This window comes from Xenopus laevis, chromosome 9_10L, assembly GCF_017654675.1.
Source record: "Xenopus laevis strain J_2021 chromosome 9_10L, Xenopus_laevis_v10.1, whole genome shotgun sequence".
In the NCBI taxonomy this organism is placed as follows: Eukaryota; Metazoa; Chordata; class Amphibia; order Anura; family Pipidae; genus Xenopus; species Xenopus laevis.
This window is the reverse complement of record NC_054387.1, coordinates 18,104,704-18,131,031: the sequence shown is the minus strand read 5'-3', so window position 1 is coordinate 18,131,031 and position 26,328 is coordinate 18,104,704. Positions and strand designations below refer to the sequence as shown.

General features: G+C 42.1%; 1 protein-coding gene across 1 annotated transcript; it reads left to right on the top strand.

Annotated features, from left to right (window-relative positions):
• Positions 1-17,616: 17,616 nt before the first annotated feature.
• XB5762393.L (provisional ortholog of tripartite motif containing 25 L homeolog) lies at positions 17,617-24,145 on the top strand (the record flags this gene model as incomplete). The annotated part of the gene is given in 2 exon segments (NM_001094900.1): positions 17,617-18,864; positions 23,856-24,145. A coding segment is annotated over 1 exon segment (939 nt). The 5' UTR covers positions 17,617-17,900.
• Positions 24,146-26,328: the final 2,183 nt, after the last annotated feature.

Below are 26,328 nucleotides of genomic sequence, written 5' to 3'. Positions count from 1 at the left end.
ACAGGAATAAAGACTGCACATTATCCACAGAGGATTGCAGAAGAATCTCCACAATGGATCAGTCCCTCCGGCTCCCATCATCCTCAGCAAGCTGGATCAGACCAGTGAATCAGATCCTCCGGCTCCCCTCAACCTCAGCATCTTCTCGGCTGATATAACTGATGGTCAAGTAACACAGGTTATACAAATATGAAATTGCGATGATGAGGGCTAAAAAACTCTTTTTTCAGAAATTATCTGATGAAATAATTATTTGTAACGCCTTGTGTAAATGTGAAATGTATATCTATTTGCATGAAGCTAAATGGGTCTTCTACACAGTCAATAGGAGCAATCACTCTCCCTATGTTATATAGAGGAACATTTAATCACCTTTAGAGGAGACATGGGAGCCCAAGGGAGTGTAGGAAATAGCTTTCATTTCACCTCTGTCTTTATATTAGGTTTCCCTGCTAATTGGATTAACCTGCCCACATAATCAGTAGGATCCACAGGGAACATTACTTATGGAAGGAGGTACATAAAGCATTGGTACCATATGCAAGGGAATTAAACCAGCAGGTGGAATGGAATAGTGATACTTACCTTCCGCACATAGGGGTGGGTGCTGGTTTTAATCTTGACCTGTCTGAGAAATAATGACCAACTAGAATAATAAAAGCTATTTTAGCAACATCGTAGATCAGACAGGTTTAAACATTTTCTTGAGAAAAAAAAGAATTGGTCAGGAGATGGGACGTTCATATAATAATTGGTAAACACATGTTCACAGGGTGGTGACAAAATCTGCCCAAGCTCAATGGACATGACAGCTGCAAGGTGACATTGGTACAGGCCATTAAGCAATATTTATTCTCTGATGAGATTCCAGCAACCGGCCTGGAAATAACTACATAAAGCCCTCATATATAATAAATATGTCTCATGTGAGTGTGTGAGTGGTGTCAGTTTAGCCAAGCAGAACATGGAGCAGCACTGTATTTACCAACTATACCATCTCTGATACCAGATGCCCCTGCCCCCATCCCATGCTGTGTATTAGCAAACTCATTAAAATTTATAGAATAATTCCTAGCTCATATTATGTGACCTGCTGCTAAATCCCTGCTTATCAAACCATACTTTCTATTAGTATTTATTAGTTGGTGGTTCCTGCCATATTGTTTCCCTTGCACAGTGCAGTTTAATTGCAGTGGATAACTGAAGCCTTTCATGGGCACAGAGAAGCTGACAGTCAGGTGGAACACACCAGCAGTGGAAAAGGTTACAGGCAGAACACACTAGCAGTAAAGAGCTAAAGGTGGTGCACAACAGCATTGAAAGAGTTACAGGTGAATCACATTAACAGTGAGAGTTACAACTGGAGTATACCAGCCATGAAAGAGTAACAGGTGGAACACACCAGCAGTGGGAAAAGTTACAGGCAGAGCACACTAGTAGTAAAAGAGTTACAGGTGGAGCACAACAGCATTGAAAGAGTTAATGGTGAAACCCATTAACAGTGAGAGTTACAGCTAGAGTACACCAGCATTGAAAGAGTTACAGGTGAAGTGCATTAACAGTGAGTGTTACAGCTGGAGTATACCAGCCATGAAAGAGTTACAGGTGGAGCACACTAGCAGTGGAAAAGGTTACAGGTAGAGCACACTAGCATTAAAAGAGTTACAGGCGGTGCGCACCAGCATTGAAAGAGTTACAGGTGAAGCACACCAGCAGTGGAAAAGGTTACAGGTAGAGCTCACTGGCAGATTTCATTGGCGGAAGTATACAAATGAGTTATTTCTCGGCTGAGGAACCGTCGTTAATCAATATCACAATTGTCCCATTTGGAAGCAGACAGTGTTTCCACTAATCTCCTTTGTCTGTATCACAGGATATTTTTATAGACTTTTAGATTTCATCAATGCTGAATTCAGCTTCAGAGAGATCAAAGAATCAGAATTCCTTAATGAAGCCATTGTTCCTTTAAATGGAATTTTAAGTACATTTTTCCTTTTTTTGTTGTTGTTGCTTTGAGGTTCGCAAGTAACGATAATATCCTGGATATATACAGCATTAGATACAGTATGGATGTTCACTTTGAGAAGAATAGTTAGTATGGTTTGAAGACAACAGGACTTTGTCTGTTGATCACAATTCATGTGCAATTGTAGTATGGAGGTCTCCCTGATGACCTGGATAAAGTGGATTTAAGACAATGTGTAGCTTTGCCTGTTGACTACCATCCTTATGGAACCTCAATACGGGGTCTCCCTGGTGATTTGAGTGGAGAAGGTGTGGTTGGTGCTGGAGATACTGTTGGATTTGCGGGTGAAGGTGGGTCACTTCTTCTTCCTTCTCCAGGGTGGGCATAAAAAACTGAGCGTAGAGACAAAGATCTGACGAAAATTGGCGGACACCAGGTTGTAGAGGATGGGATTAACAGTGGAGCTGACATAGAACAGCACGTTGGTCATCATGTAGAAATAATGGTAGAAATCGTTGAGTTCACTGTTAATGAGATAAAAAAAGTCACATAGAAGGGTGAGATCTTAAAGGAAAACTATACCCCCAAAATGAATACCTGAGCAACAGTTTATATCAAATTAACTGGCATTTTAAAGAATCTTATCAAACTGGAATATATATTTAAGTAAATATTGCCCTTTTACATCTCTTGAATTGAACCACCATTTTGTGATGGTCTCTGTGCTGCCTCAGAGATCACCTGACCAGAAATACTACAACTCTAACTGTAACAGGAAGAAGTGTGGAAGCAAAAGACAAAACTCTGTCTGTTAATTGGCTCATGTGACCTAACAAGTATGGTTTGTTTGGTATGTTTGTGTGCACCGTGAATCATACGATCCCAGGGGGCTGCCCTTATTTTTTAAAATGCAGTTTTCTATTTATGATGGCCCAATGACACATGCTATTAAAAAAGTACATTATTATGTAAATGGTTTCTTTACATGAAGCAGGGTTTTACATATGAGCTGTTTTATGCAATATATTTTTATAGAGACCTACTTTGTTTGAGGGGTATCGTTTTCCTTTAACAGACATCTTGACTGGGAAACCAACTTCATTAGGAACATGAACAAACTGTACTCACCCCAACCAAACCATGGTCTTATTAGGGTACAGAGCACAACTGATGCAATATCACTTCCAACCACAAGATGTGTTCCACTTGCTACACTCAACACTCTAGCTGTTTGGACTGTTTGTCAACAAAGACTATATAATAAGGAAATTATACTGTTAAATCTGTTAAAATGCTATGTAAGATAGAATACATGGTCCCAGTTAACCTTGCATTCCTGATATAGCCCATTTTTGCAAGGTATTATGGGGAGGAAGAAATCCAAGGTGGGGAGTCAGTGCAAATTATGTCTGGATGCCTGGGGGGGGAGGGGAAGATTTTCACCGTCTGCTTATATTTAAAGGCAGTACATCTGTTCATAGGAAATGTTCTGCTCAATAATTCACGGGGCAGCTGTGCAGTACAGGGACATAAGTGCCGTGTCTCTACTCTCGCTGTCAGAGGTATCAGACAGGTCAGGTGCAAAGATTTAATGGATTCCACTTTTATTCCCCTTCTTCTTGAGTCTGACAGAGTATGCAAGGAGATCAGACTACTGAAACAATGTTGCAATGATTTCATTAATATTTTAGGGGAGATTGAAAATGAAGTTGCCTTTATACCTTCTTGATTTATGTGCAACAGAAAACTGTCCCCCCACGTAACGACTTATATCAGTATAGAAGGGCAATGTTGTTTGTTGCTTGGTACCTACTCCGTCCACATCTCTTCTGGAATATAACAGAACATCAGGCGGCGCACGTGATACGGCAACCAGCACACAACGAAGGCGATCACCACCACTCCTGGGAAATGGGGAAAACAATAGGGAAAAAGATGAGATAAATGTGGGAAAAGAAAATAATACAGTATAAAGGGATTCAGGCTTCACTAACAAAAGGATGATATATATATGTATCTTGCTTCTCCACTACAGAAATCTGTTGCATGTACCCCCTCCCATCAATAAACAACAATTAACGAGTGAGCAGAACTCCCCCCAATATCTGACATGTGTAATGAGATGGAAAGAAGCGAACAGGATCATTATTCATTGACAGCTGAATCCAGTAACCCAATGGCCCTGCCAGCAGCAACACAAACATTATTATTTACAATATAAACATATACCCCCTCCCATGGTGTGACTTTCTGGTGTCAGGCCCTGGAGAAAGTAAAAATCTGCATCAGAAAAAACAGGGAGGGGCCTAGAGAAAAATTATATCTGGCATGGGTTTATGCGGGTCTGGAATCTAATGATCTGGAATCTGAGACTGTAGTGTAGATATCAGCCTATCCTAGGTTTCACCTGACTCTATTAGCCAAAGGCCAGCTAGGAATTTCTTATTTATTCACAGGTTCCCCCCACATACCCCTGTATAATAATTCTCAGCGAGGAACTGGAAATCAAATCTTTTTATCGCAGCTTTAAATGAGCAAATTGCAAGACTGTTATCAGATTACAGCTGAGCAGATACAAGTCAGGCCTCTCTCTCTCTCCTAGGATCCTTGCAACGATTGAGATTTTATTGAGAGAGATTTGCCACGTACTGTTAAATGGCACATCATTCACTTGGCTGCTGCAGACTGCACTGATTTCCATTCCACCGTGCATGTAAATAAGTGAGCTCTTCGGATTGCAGATATTTCACTCCAGTTGACTGAACGACCCGTCTGTAGGCAGGTGTCTAATATAACCTTAAAGCATTTTGTTTAGTTTAATGAGTTAAACCATTCAGATCCACTGACTCCTAGACCTGATTAATGGCAATCAATGAGGGGTCGGACCACCTTCAAGTGACATTAAAACAGGCTCTAAGATTCATCTGTCCCCTGTGAGCGGCTATTAGTAGCAGGTTAGTGTGTCTGGGAGAGAAATGTTACATATAATCAGCGACCATCCGACCTTAGGGACTGGCTGAGTATCTGAAGGCTAGTATAGTCAATCAGCACTGACTATATTGTTAATATTAATTGTTGGACACATTTGTATCGCGTTCATATTGAACAGATTGGGACCCCAAACCACACACACAGTATATATATATACAGTAAGTATGGTAGCAAGTGAGAGAAGTGTGTTGACTCCAGGTGTGCAGAAGTCCCACTGATGATAGGACCCCTAATGCAGAGAAAAGGGGTGGCAATGGAATACAAAGCTCCTACAGCAGCCCAGTAGTAGAAAGAACAAAGTATTATTAGTGCCTCGGGCCCCAATTTTATGCCAAACACTCCATTTTACACCAATTTTCACTCCACAAATACTTTGCAGACGTGGATGTGTTGGGTTTAGGGTGGGTGACCATGTTCCCCATTAATACAGTTTAACTGCTTCCCTCACTAGCCCCAGACAAGGCATGTAATTGATTCTAATCCAATATTTGGGTCATTTGTGGACCTCACAAACCAGCATATTAGGGAGAATGATGGACACAAGGTTGGACAGTGCCGAGGGCAACAGTGCAGACCGTAGGTGGTGGACAATAAAGATTGTTTGAGCAAACAATAACTCAGTTTGTTTAAATCCCACGTCTCTGTGTTGTGCATTGAGAGGCTGATGTCAGGCATCATTAGGCATGGATCTTATTATCATGTTAACGAGACATGGCGACGCAAGCTAATGAGGATCGTTGAGTGGGCCAGGCTGGTCCGCTAACTCTGCCTGCGTCTGATAAATCGCCCTCATTGCCCTCAGCGTCTGCCCAACAGATCAAAGAGCGATTCCTTGTCCCAGGCCCGAGCAATGAAACTTCATTATTATCTCTGCTTCGCTCGGACGCTGGTGCTTATTCAATTTGAGCACTTAGCCATTAATCATAGGCATTTCATGTGCCAGGGCTGGCAGCGGGCAAGGAGAGGGGGCTGCGGGTGGACTGAACTAACTGAGATGCCAAGGAAAAGGCAAAATTGGCCTACAGATTAATTATACCTGGGTCTTTATTGTCAGTCCAATCACGTCTCACCCAGACCCTTTATGGTGCATAAGAAATAAACAAGAATTATGCATAGTTTAATATAACCATCTAAGTGACATTGTGCATGTTTGTGCAAAGTAATATTAGTACAATTTTACAAAGGTCTAATTGGACCAGGATATGGACAACAGAACAAAGACAGGTAAAAATTTAGTGTGTGCAAAAAGTGCCCAAGGCACCCACTAATCCCGTAACTTTCTTTCCAGCTCCTGCAACCCCCATCACTCTCTCCATGCAACTGGCTCTTCAACCAATAGAGGCACCCCAACTGCTGTTCCTGACGGCCTACCCCTAGTTCCAGCCCAGAGATATGCAACTTTTTACATTGCACTTTTTAATTGACCACAGCAGAACCAACCAACTCTCAAAGGGTAAATTTATCCAATGTACCTCCATTATTTCACACAGACTGCTCTCTTTCCTGTTGTCAATCCTCTAGGTTTGAAGAGAGAAGTAGAAGGTTCTGATTCTTTGTATCTTGTGCTCTTGAATTGTTCTCCTACCCATGTTCAGCAGAAATACAGTGTCTATTGCGAATTTCACTTTGCAATTATGTCTATTCAAATTGGAGAATGGGGAAGGCCTAATTTTCACTGTGGCTGATTGCCCTACTGTCTCCATTTTGCCATTGAATCATAGACAATTGAAGAAATACCCTTTCACTAGTGATGTTGACCCAAGACCCATGGTGACCTGTGGGTTGACCACCGATTAGGCAGTTTTGGGTTGAAATTTGGCCCCATAGATTTTGTGATGTACATGTATGATTATACTTATTTGATTCTATATTTAGCCAGCATGCCCAAGGAATCAATTGCAGTTCGTTCGATCACTGGCTACCCATGAGCAACATGTCAAATGTAAAAAAATTTGGAGAGCAACATAAGCCTGCAAAAAGTTCCTGGGGTGCCCTGCAAAAAAATCTTCAGAGGGGCCCAGCGCACTCTGATCTCCATCCTCCAGTCCACTTCCTGTCCCCTAAACCCTTGTGTGTTCCCAATGCTGTTCACAAAGTATTAAAAGTATTTAGTGCACTCATAAAGTTGAGTACCTATGCAAGTACTGTAATGTATTTGACCACATGGCCTGTTGTAGGAACATATAGACTATAGACATTCCTGGGTGGAAAATACTTTGTCTTGTGTGTTATCTTGTTGAAACGAAAAACCTTCCTATTTGCTGATATTAACCATATTCAGCAAAGTGTGCAGAGACTGGTACTAAGGAGCACAAGGAGATGCAGCATCAGGCGAGATTGTTTCTTTATTTCCTTTCAATTTACTTTCTAAATCATTAATCATACCAGGGCCCTTGATAGGCAGCCGTCTGCTTCCAATTCACTCTGGGGATTCGGCTATTTTTACTTTCCAATTAATCTGAAGCTAATTGTAAGAAACTTACCCTGGTGGTCTAGTGGGCAGCGGGGTCCACGCCGCGTCCTTGGCGTGGACGCCCGCTGCGCCGCTCCTATTTTGCCCTTGCCTGCCATCTTGGATCCCTAGGGCGCGCGGCGCGCCTGCGCGTCTCTTAAAGGCGCAGGCACGCTGGCGTGATTGCGCCAGCGCGCAACAGCGCAAAATAGCGCACGTTTTGGCGCCAATTGGATCCCTATTTAAGGCCCATTCAGACCTGTAGCTAGTGCCCGTTATAGGATCATATCCTGTGGTTTCCTGAGCTTTTGCTACCTGTTTCTGAATTTGCTATCCTGACTGATTATCTGTGTTTGACCCAGCCTGTTCCTGACTACTCTGCATTCTGTATCCTGACCCTTGCCTGCCTACGACAACTCTTCCTGCTTAACCCCTTGCTTGATCACCCGGTTTTGACCCCTTGCCTTTTTGACGATTCTGATATCCGCCTGCCTCGACCCAGCCTGTCTGACCATCCTTCTGCCTTATCCAGTCTGTCTGATTATCTGGTTTTGACCCCTTGCCTGCCTGACGATTCTGTTATCTGCCTGTCCTGATCCGGTCTGTTCCGTTTCCACCTGACGCCTTGTCCTTGACCTTCTGCCCAAAAACTCTTGCTATCCGGTTGTGCCCCTTTGCCTGCCAGAACTCCTTGCCTTGTACCCCTCGTTAAGTCCAGGTGGCACCCAATTAAGCTGAGGGCTCCTCCCGAAGCCCAAAGGTGGTCACACTACTGGTGAAGCCGAGCCGAGACCAGGGTCCTTGGCATTTGTTCTGGTTTTGGGTGCCGACCGTGACATTATAACGGGCCCCAGAATGGATGAAGAAGGTCAAGTCGCTGCTGCCGAGGCTCTCTCCACCACTGAACTGCTTCTCTCTACTCTGTTGCAGCGTTTGGAGAGTCAGGTGCAAAGACAAGAACACCTGCTGCAAGGCTTCCGTGACCTGTTGAATAGAGTGGATGCCACTGAACAGTTGCTAGTGGGTCCTTCTGCAGTGTTGGGTAAAATCCATGAGCCTAAAATCTCCTTCCCTGACAAATTCTGTGGGGAAAGGTCCAAATTTTATGTCTTTCAGGAGGCATGTAAATTGTATTTAAGTTTTTTCCCACACTCCTTTTCTTCTGGAGAGGATAAAGTGAGGTTTATTATGACCTTATTACAGGGCGACCCACAAATGTGGGCGCTAAGGTTATCCCCCTCTGATCCAGCCCGCCTTTCCCTTGAAACTTTCTTTAATTCTATGGCAATCCTTTACGATGACCCGGATCGTGTCTCATCTGCCGATGCCGCAATTCGTAAACTTCGCCAGGGAAAGAGGGTTGTAGAAGAGTATTGTACAGAGTTTCGCCAGTGGTCAGTGGAGACCGGTTGGAACGATGCGGCTCTTCGCAGCCAATTCCGTTTAGGGTTTTCTGTGTCTGTAAGAGACAGCTTGGTAAATTACCCCCTATCAGCTAACTTGGATTATCTAATGACTTTAGCCATCCAAGTTGATAGAAGACAAAGGGAGAATAGGGGGGAAAAGGGCACTTATTCTCTTCCCGAGGATATTAGTGCAAAAACTCCTTATCCCTCTGTGTCTCTGCCTCAGGAGGAACCCATGCAATTGGGTACTATACATTTAACTCCTGAGGAAAAGGCTCGCAGACGGTCTCTGGGTCTGTGTATCTATTGTGGGGAGATGGGTGATTTCCTTAACCTGTGTCCTAAGAGGCCAGGAAGCTTCAAAAACCTAGATGAAGGTAGGGAGCTCCATTTGGGTCAAGAAGTTTCCTCTCCCCAAACAGGATTGTGGTTCCTGTTAATTTAATTTGGCCTGCTGGTTCTGTAAGGGTTTCCGCTTTGGTAGATTCTGGGGCGGCGGGGAATTTCTTAAATGCCAACTTTGCAAAGAAGTTTAATATTCCCCTAACACCTCTCGTTCCTCCTGTAAGGATTCTGGCCATTGATAAAAACCCTTTGAAATCTGGGCTGGTAACCAGGAAATCTGTGGCTTTGACTATGTGCATTGACAACTTGCACTCAGAGGAGATATCGTTCCATGCTATCGAGGGTTCTCTATCTTCTCCTCTAATTTTAAGGTTACCATGGCTGCAGGCACACAACCCCCACATTGATTGGGTAACTGGGGAGGTTATTCAGTGGGGTTCTGGGTGTAAGGATTCTTGTTTAGTTTCCACACTTGGGGTGGCAGCTGCTTCCCTCACAAAACTCCCTTCTGCTGAATTTTGCTCCAAGTCCTGTTCTGGGGTACATAGTTCCCTTTTGACTAACCCTGTCGCTCTGAAAAAGACAGCTGTTAAGTCCCATGGGGAGGTACCTAAATATCGGGTTGGGGATTTGGTTTGGGTTTCCACGGGGAATATCAAGCTTAAAATATCATCTTTTAAGCGGGGGCCCAGGTTTATTGGTCCATACCCCATAGTGGAGATTGTTGACCCAACCTCTGTCCATCTTGAATTGCCTGATTTATTTCTGTTATCTAATTTATTTCATGTTTCTGTTTTGAAACCAGCCATACAGGTCCCTCAGCAATCCTGCCCATCCCCAGTATTGGCTAAGACTCTGGCCAAATCAGATGACAAGGGTAACCATCTTAGGAGACAGTCTCCTCCCCGGTCTCTTGGTAAGGTTGAGGGTCCAGTGGCCCCTCTTAGAGGGGGGGGTAATGTAAGAAACTTACCCTGGTGGTCTAGTGGGCAGCGGGGTCCACGCCGCGTCCTTGGCGTGGACGCCCGCTGCGCCGCTCCTATCTTGCCCTTGCCAGTGCCAGTGCCAACGCGTCTCTTAAAGGCGCAGGCACGCTGGCGTGATTGCACCAGCGCGCAACAGCGCAAAATAGCGCACGTTTTGGCGCCAATTGGATCCCTATTTAAGGCCCATTCAGACCTGTAGCTAGTGCCCGTTATAGGATCATATCCAGTGGTTTCCTGAGCTTTTGCTACCTGTTTCTGAACTTGCTATCCTGACTGATTATCCGTGTTTGACCCAGCCTGTTCCTGACTACTCTGCATTCTGTATCCTGACCCTTGCCTGCCTACGACAACTCTTCCTGCTTAACCCCTTGCTTGATCACCCGGTTTTGACCCCTTGCCTTTTTGACGATTCTGATATCCGCCTGCCTCGACCCAGCCTGTCTGACCATCCTTCTGCTTAATCCAGTCTGTCTGATTATCTGTTTTTGACCCCTTGCCTGCCTGACGATTCTGTTATCTGCCTGTCCTGATTCGGTCTGTTCCGTTTCCACCTGACGCCTTGTCCTTGACCTTCTGCCCAAAGACTCTTGCTATCCGGTCGTGCCCCTTTGCCTGCCAGAACTCCTTGCCTTGTACCCCTCGTTAAGTCCAGGTGGCACCCAATTAAGCTGAGGGCTCCTCCCGCAGCCCAAAGGTGGTCACACTACTGGTGAAGCCGAGCCGAGACCAGGGTCCTTGGCATTTGTTCTGGTATTGGGTGCCGGCCGTGACACTAATACTACAGGTGGCGTGCATCTCGCTCCTATATGAGGGAATGTTCCACCATATTCATAAATATTTATTGCCATTTCTAATCCCTTGGAGGGTACAAGGCATTTGAAATAAATCTACTGTTTTATCCACAGGCCTGAGAGGGACCAGCATTCCTGGGCCTGACTGTGAGACAATGTTTCACACCATCTTTTAAAATGTAGCACACCATGATTAAAAGACCTGGAGGAGATCTGCGTGTGTGTGTGTGCGTATATAAATACTGTATACGGGTATGGGATACATTATCTTGAAACCAGTTACCCAGAAAGATCCAAATTACAGAAAGGCTGTCTCCCATAGACTCAATTTTATCCAAATAATCCACATTTTTAAAACGCATTTCCTTTTTCTCTAATAACAGGCCTCAGGTCTCAGCCTTTCCAGCATAATACCCTTGATCTTCTTATAAGCCAAAGAAGAAGAGGAATTCATGCCCTGATCTATCTCTTATAGAACCTCTTCCTAGGAACTTCCCCTACCCAAAAGCGCTACCTAATCTCAAATTTATAACTAACAGTTATATAGCATAAGTTATCCTACTGCTTCCATAGCAGTGGTCTCCCTGCACCATTTGTTTTTTAGAGTCTGTAATAGTGAATTTGATATTCATTATATTCAATATAAAAAATGTCACTCAAGGAAGCCATAATTTATCTGAGTATCTCACAGGCCAGAATGCAGTAGAAAAGTGCTTTCTTGGTAATTATACACTGACTTGTCCCATTAAGAAGACAAATTGGTTCTGTGTCACCTTCCAGTCATCAATTGGGGCCGAATCTTTGTGTTGTTCCTACAGAAAGTGAAACTGCACTGGTGCATTGAGACATCACAGATTCAAAGTCGCATACAATGCACTTCCACCGAGGTGACTCAGAGGCTTGTCTCCATAGAAAGTAAATCCTCTCTGCTCAATCCCTGAGCAGGATTAGCCCCCGGTTTGCAATGGAGATAGTGGAACAGGGACGCTGGTGTGAAGCTTAAAGCTGGATAAAAGCACCAGAAGATCTCAAAAGACTAATTTTAATGAACATTCTGCTCTGAAGAAGATAGTGGAGCCTTAATACCAGCACGCGATATGGACTAAAATTGTACTTGTCCCCCATCACTTTTCCCTGCCATAGTCTGGTTATTGAACATTCTACTAAAACAGTAAAACTATTTGGGACCATCTGAGCAACATCTGCCTGGAAATTGGCCAGATATTTATTGGGGTTTGAACATCCTTTTGGGCAAGAAAATTGTACTGCTTAAACCTCACCTTAAGATGGAAGCAGTAGGGCAAAATGGAGTAGGACTAGATGGAGACAGTAAAGCATGATGTGCAAAGTGGGACAAGGTAGGACAGTAGGGCAACATGGAGACAGTAAGCCAACATGTGTAGAGTAGGAAAAGATGGAGACAGTGGGGCAAGATGTGTAGAGTAGTAAAAGATGGAGACAGTTGGGCAAGATGGAGACAGCAGGGCAGGATGGAGACAGTAAGGCAATATATAGACACTAAGGAAAGATAAAGACAATAAGGCAAAATGTGCCAACTTGGACAAGAAGGAGACAGAAGGGCAACATGAAGAGAGTAGGGCAATATAGAGACAGTAAGGAAAGATGTAGACAATAGGGCAAAATGTGTAGAGTAGGAAAAGATGGAGACAGTAGGGCAGGATGGAGACAGTAGGGTAATATATAGACAGTAAGAAAAGATAGAGATAATAAGGCAAAATGTGCCAACTTGGACAAGAATGAGACAGCAGGGCAACATGAAGTGAGTAGGGCAATATAGAGACAGATGGAAAGATGGAGACAGTAGGGCAAAATGTGCAATTTAGGATGATGGAGACAGTAGTGCAAGATGGAGACAGTACAGCAAAATGTGCAAAGTGGGACACGATAGAGACAAAAGGTCAGGATAGTAGGGGCAATATATAGACAGTAGGGCAAGATGGAGATAGTAGGGCAAGATGTGCAGAATAAGACAAGATGGAGACGGTAGGGCACAAAGTGGGCAAAGTATGAGCATTGAACTCATGGGTGCTGGAGCTCTAAATTAATATTTCAGGGAGTTTACAAACTGTATCAATAATTAACTAGCTTTTTTATAAAAGGAGATAGAATCACTGCAGGACGCTCCTGATCTGAAAAAATGTCCAGGATTCCTTGAGTTTAAAGCAATAAATGTTTGAGTAAAAATATATTGAGGCATTCTAAGTAATGTAAAGACAATGTATCTCATTGCAACAAGCTAAGCAGAATCCTGACAGATGACAGAAAATCCTGGAGGTTTATGGAGGGATATTTATTATTCTCTTGGTGAGTTTATTCACCATCTGAGCCCCCCAGTCTGTCTGCTTTGCTCTCTGCACTCTTCTTCTCACTCATTGCCAACACTAGGCCTGGTGTGCAAGCAGGGTTTGACCATTTATATGGGGCAAGAAACCATTTGGAGGCCAGAAAGAATTTAAAGGGAAACGATTGCAATTTTTAATTTCAGTGTTTTTCCGCGCTCTGGATCACCTGACCTTTAAGAAACAGAGATGATACGAACAAAGGTTAAAGCCTGACAGACCTGCCATTTATTCCCCTTCTCGATCACCATGTAAGTGATTTTTCTGCTTGCCAGAGTGCATTTAAGTTATTCATTCAACTACATGTGGTTCCATCTGATCAAACAAATTGCACATGGGATTTCTGTGGGGACGTGCATTAAGCTGAGAGGGAGAATAAAATGAATAAACATTATTTCTAAACGCGGCCGCTAGACTCATTCATCTGGCTCGCCGCTCAACATCAGCTGCTCCCATATGTATGTCCTTTCACTGGCTCCCAATCTCTTCTAGAATCAAATTCAAATTACTTACACTCACATTCAAGGCCCTTAACAATGAAACCCCTCCCTATATTTCATCTCTAATCTCCAAATACACTCCTTCACGAAACCTACGCTCTGCTTCTGATCTTCGCCTCACTTCTCCTCTGGTCACTTCTGCCCATTCTCGTCTACAAGACTTCTCTCGGGCTTCTGCTTTTCTCTGGAACTCTCTGCCACAAGCTGTCAGACTTTCTCCTTCCTTCCAAACTTTCAAGCGCTCCTTAAAGACCCATCTGTTTAAAGAGGCTTATTCGATGTACCTTAATTAATCATTGCTGTACCAAAAATGACAAAGTGTTTATATAATCCTAATGTCTCAATTGTACCCTAACCTTTTAGTTTGTAAACTCTAATCTCTAGGTCCTTCTAACCCTATTGTACTCTGTAATCCTTGTCTGTTATCCACCATGTATTCCCTGTTTGCTATAACTGCAGTAAAGCACTGCGTATCTTGACAGCACTATATAAATAAATGATGATGATCATTAAATGAAGTAAATATATCACAGGGACAATTTTTATGCAAACGGAATGGTCTGAAAATAACGTTAGTGTCACTCAGGCTGATGTTACTGACGTCACTTACAGCGATATAGTTAGACTGAAACTTAACCCTTCAGCTGCACGGCTGTCTATTAAGGTGGTTGGGCTGTGGGCAAAACAGATGTCACAGGCTCCTTTACTTATATAAAGTAGGCAAAAGGATCACAGATTGGGAAACACAGATGTAACATTTTACCGTGCCCATGTTGTCCTATCACCATCTTGTTCCCTGTCTTCATTTTGCTCTACTTTGTACATCTTATCCTATTGTCTCCAGCTTTTCTCACTGTCACAATCCTTTCCTACTGTCTCCATCATGTCCTGCTGTCACTGTCTTATACTGCCAACATCAAGCCCTTCTGTTTCCACCTGTTTCTACTTTTATCTTGTCCTACTGTGTTCATCTTGCTTGACTATCTCCATCTGGTCCTACTGTCTTCATCTTGTCCTAGTGTCTCCATCTTGCCCTACTGTCAACACCAAACCCTTCTTACACTATAGTCTCCATCTTGCCCTTACCGTCTGTGTATCATCATACTGTTGTCATCTTGTCCTATCATTTCCATCTTGCTCTACTGTTTCGATCTTGTCCTACTGTCTTCATCTTGTCCTACTGTTTTCATCTTGCTTGACTATCTCCATCTTGTCCTACTGTCTTCATCTTGCCCTAGATACTCCATCTTGCCCTACTGACTCCATCTTGCCCTACTGTCTTTGTATTATTCTACTGTAGCCATCTTGTCCTGTCATCTCCATCTTGCTTTACTGTCTCCATCTTGTTTTACTGTCTCAATCTTGTCCTCCTGTTTTCATCTAGTCCTACTATTTTAATCTTGCTTGACTATTTCCATTTGTCCTACTGTCTTCATATTGCCCTAATGTCTCCATCTTGTCCTCCTGTTTTCATCTAGTCCTACTGTTTTCATCTTGCTGGACTATTTCCATTTTCTCCTACTGTCTTCATATTGCCCTAATGTCTCCATCTTGCCCTACCGTCTTTGTTTCATTCTACTGTCCCCCTTTTGTCTTATCATCTCCATCTTGCTTGGTCTACATTGTTTTCTACTGTTAGCATCTTATCCTACTGTCTTCGTCTTGCTCTGCTGTCTCCATCTTGTCATATTAATACCCATGTATCCACTCATTTCAAATAAACTATAGTTCTGCTGGGTGTTACAGACACAAGATATTGAATTATTTTCTGGTTCTGGAAACAATACATGTTTTGTATGTCTGTTTTTGCTGAGAAAATCAATAGTATTGCTACTTTGTATTACTCCTCTTTCTATTCAGGGCTTCTCCTATTCACATTCCAGTCTCATATTCAAATCAGTGCATGGTTAATAAGGTAATTTGGACCCTAGTAATCAGATGGCTGAAATTGCAAATTGAAGAGCTGCTAAATAAAAAGCTAAATGACTCAAAAAGCACAAATAATAAAAAATGAGAACCAATTGCAAATTGTCTCAGAATATCAGTCTCTACATCATACTAAAAGTTAATGCAATGATGAACAACCCCTTTAATGGGAAACTATACCTCTGAACATTACTCTCTATAATATGTTGAACTCCATGGTGCGGCTTGTTCTGATGCTCTGAGAGGAAGCACATGCGGCAAGACGGATGCGGCGAATATAAGGTAAGTAATAGAAATATTGGACCTTGTTGCTGCATACATCCGACACGACTGTCGGATGTGAACACCACATGTTGCGTCTTCATATTCGCCGCATCCGTCTTGTCTCATGCGATTTCTCTCAGCGCATCGCATCAGAGCAAGCCACACCGAGAAGTTCAGCGCTAAGACAGCCCATATGTAACGCACTGCCTTTTACAACCCTGTTAAATGCACATATGGGGCAGAAGGAATGGGGTGAATCTTTGTATTTTTACTCCAGTAGCTTTCCATCTATACAAGACCAGCACTTCCAGAAAACTAGACGTATCTAGGACTGGTAAGCGGGAGGGTGTCAAATAGTAGCATAAATAATTATTTTTACTCTATACTTTGCTTTTGTGTTTAGAGCCGTATATCGTATTAAAGAAGTGGAATTACACACTAACTGAGGCACATTAGAAAACTTATAATGTACCAAGAAAAACAATATATAGATATCTCAGGTAAATTTAACAGTAAAGGAGAAGGAAAGGCAGACCATAAATAGACTTCTATGCAAAGTCTTGTGGGCATAGAACTTACTTAGTGTTTTCTAAGTTTTCTCCCTGGTCTCATCTAGAAGCAGTTCCGCTCATAGGAAGACTGCAGCGTCTGACTCGGGTGACGTCACGCTTTTCACTGTCTTCTTCATTCCTGCTGCCTGAGGCAGCCTTGATGCGCATTGAGCATAATTTAGATTAAGGGCGCATGTCCTGTGGGAGGTGCGCATTCAAATCTGGATATGCGTGCGTCATCGTGCGACCCTAAAGCACACGCCTCCTACCCTTACTGTCTCCAGTAACTAAGGAGACGCATGAGCTGTACGATTTAATTATAGTTAGAACAGCAAACACTCAGCATCTAGCGATTGTGGTGCTCTGCAAGGGGACACAACCACTAATGACTACCACTACTGACCAGGGGTGCTTCACCAATGAGGCAAGTTGATCCACTCGCCTCAGGCGGCAGCGCCCCCCTGGTTACCAGGGGCAGCAAAAATGCCGCTCCTGGTAACTAAGAGCCGGAAATTTTAACTTTTCAACCCGGAATTTTAACTTTTCAACCCGGAAATTTACTTCTTCTAGTGCAGAGAGCGCAATTGGGGGCGGCAACGGAAGGCCGCCTCAGGTGGCATAAACGAAATAAGCAATCCGAACAAGGTGACGGATTCTACCCGATTAGAACGTCTTGGGGAGTACAATACAGGGAGATAGGTATTGATTTTTTCCTTCTCCTTTAATATAATATAGTATAAGTAAATATAACATTATCATTTCAGGCAATGTCCCTGAACTGAATCTAAGCAGACGCATATGTGTTTCATGCAAATGATTGGGGAAATTCAGCTGCTACTTCAAGGGTTAATGGCCTCCCTCTTCCCCCAGCCCACCTCCGCAACATATCATGTAGTCTTTTATAAGAACTGTGGAGATGGGGTTAAGAAAATTGAGGAGTTACAGGGTTAACAGGAAGCCAGTGTTCAAGTAACAAAGTGTTGCTGTGTGTGTGTGTGTGTGTGTGTGTGTGTGTGTGTAGGGGGCGGGGACTAACACTCTCCAATTCCGTTTCCTCCTTCCTGCTTTCAGTTATGGCGGCTGCTGATCTGAGAGATGAGCTGAGCTGCTCCATCTGCCTGAACATTTACACTGATCCTGTATCCCTGCCCTGTGGCCATTACTTCTGCCAGGGCTGCATTGAGGGGTTGCAGAACAGAGTATCAGGAGCGACCTGCTCTGCAGAGGAACAGAGCTCTGGGTAACATAGCAGAACGACTCCTTTCTACTCACCCAGAGCAGCATGGGACTGGGATCTTCTGCACTTACTGTGTCCATTCCCCTGTACCTGCTGCTAAATCCTGTCTGCAGTGTGAGATCTCCATGTGTGATGTGCATCTCACTGCTCATAACCAGTCAGTGGAACACATCTTAATTGAACCCACGGCTTCCTTCAGCAACAGAAAATGCTCCAGTCACAAAAAGCTCCAGGAGTATTACTGTTGTGAGGATGGTGCCTGTATCTGTGCCTCCTGTTGCCTGGCCGGAGAGCACAGGGGCCACAGGGTGGAGCTGCTGAATGAGGCATCTGAGAAGAAGAAAGAGAAATTGAGGAATGTTCTGGAGAAACTGAGCCCAGAGAGAGAAAAGACTGAGAGAGGAGCCCAGAGACTGCGGGAGTGCAGGAGAGAAATGGAAGAAAAAGCAGATGGTGAGACAGAGAGAGTCACTGGGCTGTTCAGGGATATTAGGAAACAGCTGGAAACCCTAGAGAAGCAACTCCTGAGTGACATCTCCAGGCAGAAAGAAGAGCTTTCCCTCCAACTCACCAGTCTGATCCGTGAGCTGGAAATAAAGAAGGACGAGTTGTCCAGGAAGATCCGTCACATTGAGGAGCTGTGCAACATGACAGATACACTCACTGTCCTACAGGAACGGGAATCAGATGGAGCTGCCTTTTTTGGGGCTGAGGGGGCAGATAATGAGGGCAGAGACAATGATGATATAAAGGTCCCTGTTGTAGGAGATCTCAACGTAGAACTGATCTCAAAGACATTACTTACTGGCTTAGCTGGAATTGTGACTGGGGTAAATGGAACAATGTGTGGGAAGGAGGATACAGACATGTTACTGGATAAAAACACAGCTGGGGATGTTTCAGATATAGTGAAGGAAGAAATGGTTCCTATATTAATTACACCCCAGCCCAATGACACTGTGGCAGAAGGTTCAGGGCTTTGTGTCTCTTCGCCTAAAAAGAGAAAAATATCTCAACAGCAAAAAAGAAAAAACCATCAGTCACAGATCTCCGCAATCGTCTGATGGTCTCCCCAAAACATCACAGTTGACTAGTGTGATACAAATGTGATGTGTGTGTCTATGACTGACTAATTGATTAGCCAGATTAGAAAGGACTGGGGTCAATATAATGAAGCATAGGCAATAGAGATAATGATTAAGGCTCCTGTAGGTTACTAAAAGTCAAAAGAACAATTCATATAAACATGTTGTTGCAAGCGTGAATCATAGTCATGAGACTGATATTTGCTGCCAAATTCAATAGTTCCTGTAGGTTACTAAAAGTCAGACTCGCCTGATGTTGTTGTGCAACATCAGGCCCAATCAGTAATTGCCTTGTGGGATCAACCCCACGAATGAAGTATAAGGCTTGAGATTTTCCCATAATAGCTAGGGACTTTGCCACTGCTGACGAGCTGTGTGATGTTGTTATGGTTTTGCTGCCTCCAAAATGCCGTGTCCCCGGTTGGAGTGATGATATAATATCTAGGTAACGTATTAATTCATTAACCCTGTATATATTAACTCTTTTCACTGATAAGTGTAAGTAATAAAAAGTGTTGCATGACAATTGATTTCCTGTTTTAATACAGTGAGGTGTGGGTGGGGTAGGTTAAGCTACCAATCATAGCAATACATTTAGTGGCGCTGCGAGCAGGGTAACTTAATCTTTGTCCGATATGTTTCGGAAAAAGGAGAAAGTTATCCACGAATCTGCAGAGGCATGGGAAAAGAGTTTACAAAATGCAGAACCAGTGAATGTAGTACGGACCTTAGAGAAGTTTCCCTGTAAATCAGGTGATGTAGTAGCTCTCTAGATGTTGTAAATACTCTAGAGAAGTTTCCCTGTAAATCAGGTGATGTAGTTACCCTAGCTCGTAGGAGTTGGGTGTTGGCTTCAGCATACCGTATTGTGCACACACGGCTATGTGAGGCAATCGAGGAAAAAAAAAACAGCTTCAACGGAAAACGTTGAAAGCAGAAGGAAAGTGTTTAACTTTGGAATGTAATGTCAAAATCTTGCGAGATAAATTGGAACACTACCAGCACATAGCTGAAAAGACTTCTGTGTTGGTGGCTAAGTATAAATATAAATTTTGTTGGCATTTTGCCAAAGTACTTGGAACTTTGCCAAGAGGCAAAAAATTTGTTGGCACTGTGCCAAAAATATTTGGGCGTTTTGCCAAATTTCTTTGGCAGTTTGCCAAATAACAGAAAAAGAGAAGAATAATGTTTGGAAAAAGGGAGAAATCCAAAATTGTGAAAAAGAACCCCAAGATATACCCGGCTGGACCGAGTCACCTTATTGTATAGTGGCACAAGAATTATGTACACATGGGTTAGCAGAACAATGGGATGAGAAAGTAGAAGAGATAAACCCTCTAGATGTTGTAAATACTCTAGAGAAGATTCCCTGTAAATCAGGTGATGTAGTAGCACTAGGAAAAAGAGTTCCATTAGGATTCTGGAATAGAAAATTATCTGATGTAGGTGAAAAAATATACGCCTTTGAAAAACAGCTATTGGCATGTAATTGGGCATTGGTTGATACTGAACAACTAACCTTAGGACATGAAGTACTTTTAAGACACAAATACCAATTATGCAGTGGATAATGTCTAATCCTAAATCAAATAGGATAGGACAAGCTCAGGAACAGAGTATAATAAAATGGAAATGGTACATTTCTGAAAGGGCAAAAAAGGGAGGAGGACTCAGAATAGGGAGTTAGCCAAGCCCCATATGGGTGAAACATGATTTTCGTCCATACGTCAATTTATCCATACATAGGAAGGGGGGGAATGTTCAAAAAGACATGTGTACCTTTTTGCAAAATACTGTTGTAACTGTATTTCATGTGGATGCTCATGTTACTCTTGACTCATTGGAACGTTTGTTTAATTCTCAAGCAGATGCTGAAGCGGCTATTTACAACATCCAACAAAGAAATCATTGAAAAAGAAACATAATGGTTCTCATTTCACTGGAAAACAAGTAAAGGATTATGCAACTGACAATAATATAGAATGGGTATATCATATTCCCTACTAACCCCAAGCAGCAGGGTTAGTCGAAAGAATGAATGGTATTCTGAAAGCAACCCTAAAGAAATTATCAATAATAGGCCTATAACTGATTCCACTACTCCATTGATGAGAATGTTAAATCCTAATTTAGTAGTATCAGCTGCAAAAATTGATAGTATCATCTATTGGAAATTACATAAGGATGCCCAAGCACCTTACCGAGGAACACCAGCATCGGCTGGACTAGATTTATGTTCTGTTGATACTATAATAATTGCACTTGGACAATTAAAAATGATTCCTACTGGTCTGGAATGCAAAATTCCTGATGGTCATTATGGCCAAATAACAACCAGATCTAGTTTTGCGCTAAAAAGAACCATAGTAGTAGGAGGAGTAATTGATTCAGATTATCAGGGAGAAATAAAGATACTAATGATGAATCTAGGATTAGATTCAGTTATTGTGTCCAAAGGAGAAAGAACCGCTCAACTTTTACTGATACCTATTTATTTATCAGAAATAAAGGAAGGTGAGCCACCAACAGAATTAACAGTACGAGGAGATAAAGGGTTTGGGTCACTAATACTGTAAATGTAGGAGCTAAAATATGGGTACAAAATATACAAGGACCGCCCTCTCCGCCGAAGTTATAGCTGTTGGAAAGAATAAAACATTGTTAATCATGAAGCCTGGACAAGAAAGATGGGAATATGTCCCACAGGAAAAATGTTATCTACGAGAATGATTGATATTTGTTTATAATTACAGATAAAGAACCATTGGTCTTTCCTTGGAATCCTTGGAATCTGGTGTTTGGCATCAAACGGAAGCGCATGGACTCCGGGGATACGAGTGACTAATACCATAATTCCACTCGCAATTGGGGATGGAAAAATGATACTTCTAATCGAACAGAATATATGGACCAGTTAAGAAAAATGGGTATACAAAACGTAACTGGACAATATAATTGGACTTTTACTGCCAATAGTAAATGGATAATATGTGCAAATGCTACTAACATTGCTGGAAGAAGAGTACCTTGGCAATCTTTATTGCATGTCTGGAATATAGATTCTGCTACTCAAACCTCGGACATATTAAAAGATTGCCGGCTACCTGTATACCTGTTGCTACAATAGGACAAAAAATTATATTGCATATTAATATTGTATTTCCTGCCAAGAGATCATGTCATAATGTGAGACGTAAAAGAGCATGGTATGATACCCTTTTAGGGGGATATGGTACATTGGCAGGAACGTTAAATAGTTTTGACATAGAAACTTTAGCTAATAGAATGCACAAGGCAGGAGGCTTAACTAATGATGCTGTAGTGTGGCAAGCTAAATGGATGCCAACTATTTGGGCCCCATTACAACAACAAGTTGAAATTGATAAAAATATCAATAATATGGAATTGGAAGTTAATAATTTCAGTTTGAATTTTGATACTAACATGAAAAAATTTGTTAACTGGACAGTATGTACATTGCAGACTATTTATGAACAACAACAAAAAGATAATATGAAAACTTTATTAATGACGGGTAATGAACAAGTATGGAGAACCGTGTTTAATAGAACACAAGAATGGATACAAATATATCCACATCAAATGGTCTGCAATGACACCATATGTAAAGGAACTGTGATATTGTTTAATATAACACGTCCGACTATTATGTGTAAGTATATAGTAATGCCTTTAATTATCTCTGGATATTTTTGGCAGCCTCTATTTGTAAGAGCATATATAGATAACAAAAATAGAACACACAATTTAGAAAATTGTGAAGATACATATAATGGGAAAGTTTGTAAATTACAATCATCAGTATATGAACCATGTTTATTACAAAATTCTATTAATCAGTGTTTGTGGACTGTCCTTCCACTATCTTATGAATGGATGTTAGAAATCAGTCCACAAGTGATATGTGTAGTCACTTATCAATCTGTAATATCTAAAATGCAGACCCCTTTTGTTGGTTGCATACACAATGTTTCAGCATTTACATGGCAAAATCAAACATTTTTATTATCTCCAAATGAGATGATTAATATTACCCATATTTGGACCCCTCACGTACTAGCTTCGAACGAAGTACGTGATGTTATTGTACGATTGAATAACAGTTTGGCAGCTCACCAATTATATACTACCATAGTAGCTCAAAAAATTGTAAAGTTAGGTTCAACTATTGCAGATGCTACATCTCACCATTGGTATGATGTTTTTACTGGGTATAGCCCTTCTGCTGAACACATGTTCTCTGTCCTGATTCATCCCTTGCTCATCATCATGATATGTATGTGTATTCTAACTATTTGGAATTGTTATGTCTTCTATGGCATGTGTTGTAAACCAACAACACAACAAATTAAAATGGTAACCTACGGTCGCATTAATCATTAGGGGCCGAATGTGATACAAATGTGATGTGTGTGTCTATGACTGACTAATTGATTAGCCAGATTAGAAAGGACTGGGGTCAATATAATGAAGCATAGGCAATAGAGATAATGATTAAGGCTCCTGTAGGTTACTAAAAGTCAAAAGAACAATTCATATAAACATGTTGTTGCAAGCGTGAATCATAGTCATGAGACTGATATTTGCTGCCAAATTCAATAGTTCCTGTAGGTTACTAAAAGTCAGACTCGCCTGATGTTGTTGTGCAACATCAGGCCCAATCAGTAATTGCCTTGTGGGATCAACCCACGAATGAAGTATAAGGCTTGAGATTTTCCCATAATAGCTAGGGACTTTGCCACTGCTGACGAGCTGTGTGATGTTGTTATGGTTTGCTGCCTCCAAAATGCCGTGTCCCCCGGTTGGAGTGATGATATAATATCTAGGTAACGTATTAATTCATTAACCCTGTATATATTAACTCTTTTCACTGATAAGTGTAAGTAATAAAAAGTGTTGCATGACAATTGATTTCCTGTTTTAATACAGTGAGGTGTGGGTGGGGTAGGTTAAGCTACCAATCATAGCAATACAACTAGTAACCCAAGGACTTCCCTGTCTAATTCTGCTATAGACACAAGGTCCATCTCTGTGTTTGGTCAGAAGCCTACAGACCTGGTACTGGATACACACACTGTTGGAAATGATGTATCTGTATCAGGAGACAGGAAAACTGCTTCCTACTCACGCAGAGCCCAGTGTCGCCCACAAAGCCGAATGAGATTTCAAATTCCTCAGGTTTTAAGCACTAGGAGTTTCAATTCAGGGCAACATTATGTAGATTAAAGGCCAAGTTTTCTTCCTTCCAGCCTTCCTTATTTTGACTCCTGTGTGATTCACACATATCAGAATCTCATTCTTAAATGTTCGTTTTACGTGCTGTTCTGTCATCTTATCTATTTTAAAGTGTATATTGAGAATGCCCTTTTGACAGGTGGTAATGTTTGTAAAATTAAACTTTAATCCAAGATGTACAAATAGCTAATTCCCAAAGCTTCAGCTGGAAGTTCCCCCATCCGAACGAAGCTTTGACAGTCAAGTGCAGAATGTCTTGTTCCAGCCCAGATCTCCTGAGCATTAAAGACAACAATGGAAATCAAATAATTCCTAAAACTATTGTGGAGGGGGGTGCTGCACACAGAGTAGAATGTTCTTTTAGAAAGGTACAAAGTGAAATCTGCTTCACTCACACACACACGGATCCAAACAATCTCCCTATATAGATATAGGTCTCCAATTCTCTATTGCTGCCTAGAATATTCATAGGGGCATAGGGTTTAGCAGGTGCAAAATACTTCAATTTAATGCCCTTATAACTCCAGCTCCCTGGGTGCACGAGGAAGCATCTGGCTAAAGTGCCGCAGGGTATTCTGTGCCAACATTGTGCTACATCTTGTCTGTTTGGTGTCGGGGATGGGAAGTTTGGGGGTTTATGTTCTAGTGGCAGCATTAGCCAAAGAGCTGAGCATCCACTGTGTAATGTGTCCCGACAGTCACATCCTGATCCCACTTAGTGTGTTTGTAATAAAGCAGGAACACGAGTCTGGGGCAGATTCCTTCTGTTTCCATTTGTCTCTCGGGCATTAACATGGTATATATCTGTGCCTATATATTATACAGTTACATTATGTGCATATATGATATGGGGGTTACACTGTGACAGTGGTTGGAGGAAAGATGGAGGTATATCTGTGCCTATATATTATACAGTTACATTATGTGCATATATGATATGGGGGTTACACTGTGACAGTGGTTGGGGAAAGATGGGGGTATATCTGTGCCTATATATTATACAGTTACATTATGTGCATATGATATAGGGGTTACACTGTGACAGTGGTTGGAGGAAAGATGGGGGTATATCTGTGTCTATATATTATACAGTTACATTATGTGCATATATGATATGGGGGTTACACTGTGACAGTGGTTGGGGGAAAGATGGGGGTATATCTGTGCCTATATATTATACAGTTACATTATGTGCATATGATATTGGGGTTACACTGTGACAGTGGTTGGGGAAAGATGGGGGTATATCTGTGCCTATATATTATACAGTTACATTATGTGCATATGATATAGGGGTTACACTGTGACAGTGGTTGGGGAAAGATGGGGGTATATCTGTGCCTATATATTATACAGTTACATTATGTGCATTTATGATATGGGGGTTACACTGTGACAGTGGTTGGAGGAAAGATGGGGGGATATCTGTGTCTATATATTATACAGTTACATTATGTGCATATATGATATGGGGGTTACACTGTGACAGTGGTTGGAGGAAAGATGGGGGTATATCTGTGTCTATATATTATACAGTTACATTATGTGTATATATGATATGGGGGTTACACACTGACAGTGGTTGGGGGAAAGATGGGGGTATATCTGTGCCTATATATTATACAGTTACATTATGTGCATATATGATATGGGGGTTACACTGTGACAGTGGTTGGGGAAAGATGGGGGTATATCTGTGTCTATATATTATACAGTTACATTATGTGCATATATGATATGGGGGTTACACTGTGACAGTGGTTGGGGAAAGATGGGGGTATATCTGTGCCTATATATTATACAGTTACATTATGTGCATTTATGATATGGGGGTTACACTGTGACAGTGGTTGGGGAAAGATGGGGGTATATCTGTGTCTATATATTATACAGTTACATTATGTGCATATATGATATGGGGTTACACTGGGACAGTGGATAGTGGGTGGGCCCAGTTACCCACACGTTTGCTTACTTTAAGCTGGCCGTAGACGCAAAGATCTGATCGTACGAATCGAGGATTCGTACAATTTTCGAACCGTGTGTGGAGAGTCCCGACATTTTTCGTCTGGCGGAGATCGGTCGTTTGGTCAATCGGACAGGTTAGAAAATTTCTGTCGGCTGCCGATAATATCTCTGCGTGTATTGCCAATCGTAAGATTTTCACTGGGAGACTGTCATTAGCTTTGGTTGGACATAGATATCGTATGAT